We start from the raw sequence: 11,406 nt of genomic DNA, 5'->3' as shown, positions 1-11,406 counted from the left end.
TCATAACTTTAAATAGTTTATGACTTGGGTTTTCATATTTCAAACATATATTCATGGACACAAGTCCTTTGTTTGGGTAACAACATTTTTGATCTCTTCACCTTTGGAGTTAGACTTGCATTTGAGAAACTTTTCACCCTCGCCATAAGCTGCCATACTTCGGCATCAGTGTTTAACGAATATATTTTAGCTCACCTGAGCCACAGTCTCAAATGAGCTACTAGTATTCTGATCAAAATATTTCCGTGCCTGTCGTCGCTGTCGTAAACTTTACACAATTTAATTATCTTCTCTAGAACTACTGGGCCAATTTCTACAAAACTTGGCAAAAAATATTCTTGGGTAAGGGGATTCCCAGATAGCATGACTATGTTGGGCCAACATTTGTTAAAGGTTGTATGGTTGGCGTTGGGGGAACAACGTTGGGCCATCGTTGGACCAATGTTACCAAGTCAACCTTCTCGGCCATGACGGAATTCCTATGTTGGCCCAATGTTGGTACAACGTAAGCAACTTCCCTTCACTTTAGTTTCCAAGGAGGGAAGGATCCTGGTGTTGGCCCAACGTTGGACCAATGTTTATAATACACCCTTAAAGAAAGTGTATTTACAAGTTGATAGTAGTATGTTGGCCCAACGTTGGCCCATTGTTAGTAATACACCATTAAAGAAAGTGTCTTATCAAGTTTTTAGTAGTATGTTGGCGCAACGTTGGCACAATGTTTGTAATACATCCTTAAAGAAAGTGCCTTATCCAGTTGGAAGTAGAATGTTTCCCCAACGTTGGCCCGATGTTTCTAATACACCCTTAAACGAAAATGTCTTATTAAGTTGGTAGTATTATGCTGGCCCAACGTTGGCCCATTGTTTTTAATACACTCTTAAAGAAAGTGCCTTATCAAGTTGGTAGTAGTACGTTGGCCCAACGTTGGCACAATGTTTGTAATACACACAAGTGTTATTTTGTTTAGGTGTTTCAAAGATGGGATATTTATACTGGGCCAACGTTGGCCCAGTTATTATACTGCCAACTAATTGATGGTGTCAATTTTATAATTAGTTGCTGAGCTTTACGTTGGGACAACGTTGGCACATTCTGAAATAATCAAGAGGACTTTCTATGTCCATGCTTATCATTGGATGACTGCTTTTGATATTTTCAACATTTTAATTTTGCACTTAAGTGATCACAGCACCAAAGAGTGTTTTATTCTAATTTTTGAATATTTATTTGTAATAACCCAGATAGCAGAACATCGTTGGCCAAATCTTACATTATGGTTCTATTATCTATGTTGGGTTGCCTTGATTGGGCCAACAATGGCTCAACATGGAATATTGATAGCTGGTTATGTATAACGGTGCGCTAATGTTGGGCTAACTGTTGGCATTAGGCCTATATCATAAAACTATTCTCATGAGAGAAAATATTTGTTTGGGGATTGGCATCGGCCCTACGTTGGCCCAATACCGGTATACCATGAATTTGACTAAGCATCATGGGTAGACAACAACCGGGCTACTTGTAATATCCGCGCCATTTTTAATCTGACACGAGCGAGCGTAATGAGACTGATACCTTGCATATCTGCATCCACTTTGTAAGTATTAATAATATGTTTGCCTCGGCATAGCTGAATTAACGTTTAGTTTTTAAACGATATCATGTACATATCTGTGTAAATCAGACATGGGGAAGTGCAGAGGCCAGGTGCTGTTGGGTCAACACTGCACCCCAGATAGCATGCTAACATTGGGTCAACGTTGGGCTAATGTAATTGGTTACATCGGGCCAATGTTGGCGAATGACATTGACCCAATAGTTTGCTCATCGGCCCAATGTTGACCCGATATGTTGGACCAACGTTGGCCCAATGTAGAGTGTTATTTATAGAGATATTGGGCCAACATTGGCCCAATGAATGCGACATTGTTGGCGAAACGTCAACAAGAACATTAGGTCGATGTTGGCAAATGACGTTGGCCCAGTGTCATTTTGCTCCTTGGCCCAATGTTGGCCCGATATATTGGACCAACATTGGGCCAATGTGTATAAACATTTAATTGTTACAAATATGTATATTAACAGATCTGATCGTCTCTACAATCAGAAATAAATCTACGACCAATCCTACTTGAAAATACAAGCTAGGTAAAATAGATTTAAAGTACTTATAATTTATCAAATCATAATGAATTATCAGTGATTAAATTTATTGTTTCTTTACAAGAAAAATAAATGGAAGTATAAAATAACAAATGTCTTTTGATACAGTTAAAACAATAAATAATTTGCCCCTTATTTAGATTGAAATTTGTGTCTAGTAGAATACATTTCCGAAGTCTACCACTTAATTTACTTATATACACTTAAACGTCGAGTACATGATGAATCATTTTGAAAATGTTGAACATGTTGAAGTTAAAAGAAAATTTATTCAGTACTAAACATTACGGAAACCCATTTAGGACCTATCAAAAATATTTTTGAATTCGTTATAACGAATTTTTAGAATTCGTTATAACGGATTTAATTTGTTATAACAGATTTTTAGAATCCGTTATAACGATTTTAATTTGTTATAACAGATTTATTGAATTCGTTATAACGAATTTAATTTGTTATAACAAATTCATTGAATTCGTTTTAACGAATTTAATTTGTTATTACAGATTCTTAAATTCGTTATAACGAATTTAATTTGTTATTACAGATTTATGGAATTCGTTTTAACGAATTTAATCTGTTATTACAGATTTGTTGAATTCGTTTTAACCAATTCAAGAATTTGGTTATAACGAATTCAACAAATCTGTTATAACATATTAAATTCGTTATAACGAATTCAACAAATCTGTAATAACAGATTAAATTCGTTAGAACAAATTCAACAAATCTGTAATAACAGATTAAATTAGTTATAACGAATTCAAAAAATCTGTAATAACAGATTAAATTAGTTATAACGAATTCAAAAAATCTGTAATAACAGATTAAATTCGTTATAACGAATTCAAGAAATCTGTATTAACAAATTAAATTTGTTATAACGAATTCAATGAATCTGTTATAACAAATTAAATTCGTTATAACGATTTCAATAAATCTGTTATAACAAATTAAATTCGTTATAACGAATTCTAAAAATCGTTATAACGAATTCAAAAATATTTTTGATAGGTCCTAAATGGGCTTCCGTAAAACATAAATTGGGTTCTTTCATTTAAAATTTGTTCAGTGTAACGACAAATTTTCAATACATTTTTTTATATGGGGCAACATTGGATCAAACGTTGTGATGATGATGATCAAGCGTAGAAATGTTATGCATAAATGCCTTCATCGCGCAAGCTAATCACTTAATCACACCAAGAAACAAAAAAAGACAATTATTCCTAATTGACAGCTTAAACATAATAGTGATATACTTGTAAATTTTATCGTATGTTTATCCTTTAGTGAGAAAAGTAACAAATGTATTAAGTACCAAATACTACAATTTTAATGCTACTGGAGAAAAAGACATTGAGAACGCAGTCAAAGAATAACTAAGGTATGTCAAGGTCAGGGATGGGGGAGGAAGAAACGGACAGAGAAGAAAAGAAAAGAAGGGAGAGGAGGAGACTTGGGAGAGAGGAGACTTAGTAGAGGGACCATATGGAAAGTGACAGTGCCTAACTTTTTTCTGTAATATAGTGTGACATACCTGTAGTTCTACCCTTTTCCGTGTCTGTTTGTCGGTTACAAACACGATGCAGATGCCAGAAACATTTTTTGTGTAAGTAATCAAAATGACGGGATTCATTTTAGTATTATTTTAAGAACAAGAGGGCTTTGTTTATTTGTTAGACGTGCTTAATGATACCTGTAATTTACTGAACTTGTGCATAAATTTACATCAGAGAGGGAGTATATAGTCATGTAACCCTACATGTATCGCTTGAAGTGAGCATCAACTAGTTCTTTATTAATGTTTTCTTCATGCACTGAGCAATAAAATTATAGTATGTCATAATTTAATTTTATATTTTGATTTCCTTTTCCTCAGTTATTTTAATAAATGTAGAGCTACTTACAATGCAATACTTGTTGATGGCAATTCTATGAGATATTGAGAATATGTATCAAACTATTAATCTAGCATATATAGCATATATAGATAGTATTAAAGGGCTTTTACCATTAAACTGTACTACAAAACTATTATAACCTTATTGTATATATTTGTTTGTCAATTTTGAGGACAAGTGGCCAACCAGTGAAGAGCAAATGTGTTGTCATGATGGAGAGCCAATAAGATACAAACCAACGTTGGCCCAAACATGATGTTTTCCTAAAATTGAAAGAATAAGAGGCCCAACAATGGCTCAATGATATCCGTTCGTTGGTCCAACAATAAGCCAACAAGTTGGACTGATTAAGGGCCGATGAGCAAATTACCGTTGGCCCAACATTAATTGCTTACAATGGCCCAACTGTACAAAAATGACGTTTGCCCAACATTGAAAAAAATACATTGGCCCAACAGTGGCCCAATATTAACTGTTACATTGGCCCAACAATAAGCCAACACGTTGGTTTGATTAAGGGCCGATGAGCAAATTACCGATGTCCCAACATTAATTGCTTATAATGGCCCAATTGTACAAAAATGACGTTTGCCCAATATTGAAATAATACATTGGCCCAATATTAACTGTTACATTGGCCCAACAATAGGCCAACAAGTTGGTTTGATAAAGGGCCGATGAGCAAATTACCGATGACCCAATGTTGAATGCAAACGGTGGCCCAACATAAGGAGCATTGTTGGCCCAACAAAGGTCCAATAACATTCTGCTATCTGGGTTCAAGTTTGTTCAAATGAAGGGACATGCCCTCCTCCGAGCGAAAATAATTACGAAATACTAGTTGCGAAATATAACATTATTTTAAAAATCTTTTTCTCAAGAACCAGTGAGCCAGGGAAAATGATACTCAAGTGAAATCATTGTTAACGTAGGTAGTATGGATTCAAATTTGTTCGCATCATGACCCCCAGGGATAAGGTGGGGCCACAATGGACGATCAAAGTTTAACATAAGTGTATATAGGAAAAATCTTCAAAAATCTTCTTGGTCATATTAACTACTCATATTGCTCTAGAGTCGCGAAGTTAGGAGTCGATCCTTACGTCATGGGTTCGAATCCCACTGTGGGACGTGGAGACCCCCGTCCTTCGGATGAGATTGTATAAACCGAGGTCCCTGTCGCAGTAGATACTGGCACGAAAAATATCCCTCACTACTCAATGGCCCTAAGTGCAGAGTATAGGACACAATTTGTAGCTCTCCGTCGGCAAGTAGTGGCGTGTATATATGAGTGAAAAATCTCGAGAGGGACGTTAAACAACATACAATCAATCTATCAATCTAGACTTCGTACATGACCTTGCTAAACTTACCTAAAAATTTCAGGACATTCAACAAAAGGCACAAAAACTTAATGAAATTTCTAGTCAATGAGGCATCAGAATAAACATTGAGAAAACAAGAGTGACGAGACTCAACTATGACATAAGAGAGTCAGTCGAGATTGATGGACAGAAACTGTAGGATGTTGGCTTAATAACAACAGGATTCTGACGACCTTACCAACAGACTTGGAAAAACTAAATTTCAATTTAGAAAGCTGACTTAACACACCCCCTCCCCGTTAACGGCGCCTGTGTTATGAAAACTTTGAATGAGAGACAACAGGGTGTTTAAATTTGGAAGGTGTATTACATACAACAAGACCTTTCCAAATATGAAATGACTGCTAACCCATTGATCTAGAAGTTTGACCTACTTTTTAACAATTTGAAAAGTACATATGTAATTCAAAATCTTACCTGTACATTTACTTTACTATATTGTCCTCTACAAAAATTTGAATTTATCAATTAAAATTTGTCTTTAATGATTACACCAACCCGATCGACACTCGGGCCGTGCTAGAATAAGACCCCACTAGAAAACGTGAACGGCTTATTTCTCGCTTGAAGAACCTCTGTTTGAGTTCCCTGACGATCCTGCCCGAAGATTCTGTCAGCTTCCCTGACGTTTCTACCCAAGGATTCTGTCAGCCACGATTTGCGTTCCTTTCTAGCTTTGAGTCTTATTAAACAGATTCAAGACAAACTCCGACCAGCGTTTTAACTTTTAATATGGAACCGACAAATTTTGATACAGGTCGGTGTACTCGGGACGGCTGTCCGATTCCGACTGACTATTCAAATCAAAATCAACAGTATATATAACAATTAGAATGTGACATGTGTAAAAATGACATTTGGAGATAAATAAATAAAAAGTCTTGACACTTGAGTAAAACCTTAAAATAATTGAGAGCCGGATTATCGCCCTTTTGATGTTATTTTGCCTAAAGATAATTTAAGCAATATCAAACGATGACAGGTGTTAAAACCCAATTAGCTTGGATTACCTGAAATCTCCGGTGATATAATTCAATAAAGATCAAGAGACGTAAATTAAACAGAGAAAATAATTTGAAAAGCTCTAAAATTTAGAAAGAATTGTTTTAAAAACATGAAACATAAGCTTAATTTCAGAAACTAGATAAATATTTTAGAACAATAAAATTTCATCATGATAATATATCACCCAAAATATTTTCAAAAGAATTCTTTATTAAATTATTTATATTAATAAAAAAAATTATCGATGAATTTTTCTTTCTACGTTGATTTCACCATCCTCAAAGTACAATAGTCACACTTCGGGCTCGGTGAATATTGTAATCCTCACGTGACTAAATTGTCGTATTTACCTTAAAACAGCATACATGTGAATTGAACATATTTTATTGAACAAAGTCAAAAAGATCGGACACAAGTTCAGTAACCTAGATAGTCCTCTCCTAATACAACATTTTGTAAAATTGCAAAAATTAAAAAAACAACAACATATATACATATGATCTACAACATACATTGTATACATTGTAGCAATAGAAAGGGGAAAAATTCTTAAATGTACAAATATAATTTGACATAGTATGAAAGAAAAGGAAATTTATTTTGAAAAACGACCAATTTCATTTAAGAAAGTTTGAATAGTCCTGAAAAGTTCAGCATTTTGTTCAATAGTAAGAGTATCATCGCCCCATAGCATTAAATGCACATCTATAACATGTAAATAATTAAATGACAATAGCTTATTCATTAAGGAATTTCTTGCTTTTACATAATATTTACAAACAAAGAACATATGATATGCATCTTCTGGTAGTCCACAAGAACTATTAGGACTGGTTATTATATTACAGCGATATAAGTCTGATTTCAAAATACAATTATGTCTTAATCTTGTATGAATTATGTTCAAAAACTTTTTTCCATAAGAAAAATATTTCGAAGGTTTTACATTACTATTTTGCAGATTTTTAAAAAATTTTGATAGAAGTTGCCTCCCTTGTTTTAAGACTAAGGGAATTCCACTTTCTAACAGTATCGGGAATAAATGATTTATTATATAGCTCTAATTTGTATTTTCGCAAAGAATAATTTAAATAATTCCGGGCAGTGTATCCTGAAATATTGCCTCTTGTATCAGGTACTAAGTTTTGTAAATACATGTAGTTAGGTACTAAATTATTGTGCATTTTATACATTGTTATTAGTTTTGCCCTATTTCTTCTATATTTTAATGGTTCCCAACCTGTTTCCAAATATAATGAATTTCTTGAAGCAATAATTTTAAGCCCAGTAACTATTCTTGCAGCAAATAATTGTACTTCTTCAAGATTCTCAATGTCTGTTTTTGTGCATCCAGACCAAACTTCAACAGCATATTCAAGTTGTGGTCTAATAAAAGATATACTAGTATACATCTGGGACAGAATATCTCTTGACACAATAAATTTTAGTTTTTTAAGGAGCCCCAGTTTTTTGTATGCTTTCTTTATAATGATATTAATATGATCAGACCATCCTAAGTTGGACGACAAAAGTATCCCAAGATGTTTGTGTTCTGTAACATATTCCAATTGGCAATTGTCAAAAAATAATTTAGGAAAATGCTGTACATTTTTTAAATTAAAAAATACTGCTTTGGTTTTCTGTGGGTTAAATTTCAATTACCATTTCTTTGACCATTCATCTAGTATTTTAAGATCATGGTTTATACTTTTTGTTCAATATGATTAATATTATCTGAACATTGTTGTAAAGAATTATCATCAGAAAATAATCTACAAACAGATATCATACTTTCGGCCACATCATTTACATACAATAAAAATAACAATGGACCAAGTACTGAGCCCTGGGGAACTCCAGCTTTTACATGTCCTACAGAGGAAAAAATGATTTCTATACATGACTTGTTGCATACATGTATCTTATAAGTATCAATTTCTGAAAGTTAAGAAAAACTATACTCTTAAGATACATTTATATAGTATTGATTTATGTTTGATAGGCACTAAGATAATAAATCGGTTTGAAAAAAAGGTAGTCACATCAGTAAATTAATTGTTTAATCAATTCAAATAAGTATCTTCACTTCGATGAAATGCAAATGTGGCTTGTCCAGCTAAAATCATCCAGATATACTCAAAGTTGAAATTGCATCAGAAGAAATAGATAGGAAATATAAAGTCCAGCTAACTGCAAAGAATAAAGAAATATATTTAATTAATTATAAATATGATTTTCGTGAAGAGGAGTAGCTACTTACAATTTTTTTTTACAAGAACCGATGTACATTATTTGAATATACCATTATATACAAGCACACGTAATTACTTGTTCCATCTCAAATTTAGATTCTTTTTCAAATTATCTGATTTTTTACCGATATTTGTTGCACAAAACATTTAACGTTAAAAACTAGTGCATATCAATGAAATTAAATTATTTGTCCCATATATATGAAATATGTTGATACTCACGTATGTTTTTCAAACAATCATAATTTATTTATAGATAAATTTTGATAAAGAAATCTACAAAAATATATCTTATTCATATACAACATATTTTATTCCTACCGTTAAAAGAAGTTCTTTTGTGATGGTAACCGTAGACATCATGGTAAATCCTACAGCTGGGCCATTCAATTTAGAGACAAACAAGCTCACCTGTTTTAAACACAAGGTTCAAATAAATTGGAGATGCAAACTCACTTTGATCAAACACATCAAGGTTCAAATAAATAACTGGGACAAATCACCTGTTTCAAACGCCAAGGTTCAAATAAATAACTGGGAAAAAAAACCCTCCTATATTAAACAGATCAAGGTTCAATTGAAAAACTGGGACAAACAAGCTCACTTGTATCAAACACATTAGCATGATTAGGGTTCAAATAAATAACAGGGTTAAACAAGCTACCGGGTATCCTGTATCAAACAGATCAAGGTTTAATTGAAAAACTAGAACAAACAAGCTCACCTGTATAAAACACGTTAGGGTTCAAATGAATAACTAGAACAAATTAGGACACTTGTATTAAACACATCAATGTTCAAATGAATAACTGGGACAATCAAGTTACCGGGTATCCTGTATCAAACAGATCAGGGTTCAAATGAATAACAGGGACAAACAAGCTCACCTATATCAAACACATCATGGTTCAAATGAATTATTGGGACATATTTTTAAAATTTCTGAGAAGAAATTTATGAGAGAAAGAGTTTTACAGAAACATATTACAAAGCAACTTATTAAGATATTGTTCTTGTTCAGAAAACGAATTATCAGACATTTCTATACATGTATATATAATTAATATTCTAAAATTTAACTTAAGAAAAAAAAATTGTTGGTACAATATTTCAGGTTTTGATGCATACATACATAGGAACAGTCCACGTGATTGGCTTTGTTCATATCTATCTGATATATAGAGTTCAAAGGACTGTGTGCCTAGAATAAATAATTTCAATAAATAATTTTTTTTAAGTAGCAACTTTTATCCATTTATTTTGTCATTGTTTAAAAGTTGTAAAAGAATATTTTTCTTACCGCTTCATTGACTTGAGCTGCCAAAACTGAAGATGAAATGATAATAATTTTGTTCATAATTAGCCAATATAAATACATGACCATTTCAAAAGTTCCTGAAATTTTTCTGTTAATCAAATTGTACGCGATAAAGCAGCATATCAGTATCCCTGCCAAATAAACACCTGCAAAAAATAACCTGATATCGCGGTCCAGTATTTCTACAGCTTTAGTGATTTGCAAATGTTTCAATCGTATTTCGTTGATTTTAAAAATAGCTTTTTGGCCATCCTCTTTTAAGAGCTTCTGCAGACGAGAGGTTATGGTATCAAACTGATATTTTATTAACAACAAGAGCAAAGCAACTAGTCCAAGTGGTAGCAGCCATGCTGCAAAGCAATACAGACCAACAATTAGGATAGGCAGAGTCACTAGTCGAGAGGCCGGAAAAGGATCTGTCTGCAGGATTTCAAATGTTTTATTCTCTTCAATAAAAATAATCAGAAAACATCCAGTGACGTTGAAAATGATCATACCACTGCCAATAGCCACCATAAACCACACAATTTTTCTGAATTTGACATAAGATGTCTTCAGGTTCAGTCGACGTGAAATTTCATCCGTAGAAATTGAGTTGTAGAAATGGATGAAAGCATGCAAGTTCCCATATCTGGAGCAAGTTTTGAAAATGAAGACAGAATTGAAGAAGCATTGACAAAACCAGACAATGTTGATTACTCTTGGGGTTGTAAGGTTTGGAATGAAGTCATATCCAACCCAAAATGATGGAATGTAGCGAAGAACGTTCAAACTCATAATGATCAGAATCACCAAACAGTACACAAACTGGACGCTAAGCTTTGATTCGCGTGTTGGTGATTCCATTGGGTGAACTGCTTTTATCTTTTTCATATGTGACAAACTTTGGCCATTTTCTGGATAATGTAACGCAAAACACTGCAACAAAACTAGGAAAGGTCGGAGGTGTGTTTGAATTGGAGTAAAATCCTCTCTGTCCTCCTTTTCTTTAACGTCTTTTTCATCCGAGTCCACTGAAAGCGTTACCAACGACATTATCGCATGGTCTCCGTAAACAACGTCCTAATGAACGTTATTTCTAAACTTGTAGCATTTATCCATAACCTACGGACATGAACAACAAATTAATGAATCCATTAATTAAGAATGAATGAATTTTTTTTTTGGCTTTTAGCCGTGGGAAACGTCAACTGTTTGGAAATGCATTTTTTTAATTTTGTGTCAATAAATTTATAGATGGAATAACAATAATACAACGGTTAATCTATATCTGTTAATAACACAAGTCGATATTGATCAACTAGCAATGGTTTATAACGGAAATGTATTTTAATTAAAGAGCCTTTAAGGACACTTGAGTTTAAGAGCATATTGAA

General features: G+C 33.3%; 1 protein-coding gene across 1 annotated transcript; it reads right to left on the bottom strand.

Moving 5' to 3' along the window:
• Positions 1–8,507: 8,507 nt before the first annotated feature.
• Positions 8,508–11,099, bottom strand: LOC134271816 (uncharacterized). The gene is made up of 4 exons (XM_062754034.1): positions 10,013–11,099; positions 9,540–9,599; positions 9,034–9,129; positions 8,508–8,650 (listed from the first exon to the last, which is right to left on the bottom strand). The coding sequence occupies exons 1-4, from the start codon at positions 11,063–11,065 to the stop codon at positions 8,597–8,599; spliced, it is 1,263 nt and encodes a 420-aa protein (XP_062610018.1). The 5' UTR covers positions 11,066–11,099; the 3' UTR covers positions 8,508–8,596.
• Positions 11,100–11,406: the final 307 nt, after the last annotated feature.

This window comes from Saccostrea cucullata, unplaced genomic scaffold (assembly GCF_032062105.1).
Source record: "Saccostrea cucullata isolate Sc308-1 unplaced genomic scaffold, CSIRO_AGI_Scuc_v1 ctg8309, whole genome shotgun sequence".
NCBI lineage: Eukaryota > Metazoa > Mollusca > Bivalvia > Ostreida > Ostreidae > Saccostrea > Saccostrea cuccullata.
This window is presented reverse-complemented; position numbering and strand designations above follow the sequence as displayed.

What these genes read in the sequence shown, in the direction of transcription:
- LOC134271816 (XM_062754034.1), bottom strand. Translation starts at nt 11,065, where the DNA reads ATGTCGTTGGTAACGCTTTCAGTGGACTCGGATGAAAAAGACGTTAAA. An exon ending in CAGCTCAAGTCAATGAAGCG is followed by an intron (nt 9,600 to 10,012) that starts GTAAGAAAAATA and finishes TGTTTGATATAG; the next exon opens with GTGAGCTTGTTTGTCCCTGT. An exon ending in CAAAAGAACTTCTTTTAACG is followed by an intron (nt 8,651 to 9,033) that starts GTAGGAATAAAA and finishes TATTCTTTGCAG; the next exon opens with TTAGCTGGACTTTATATTTC.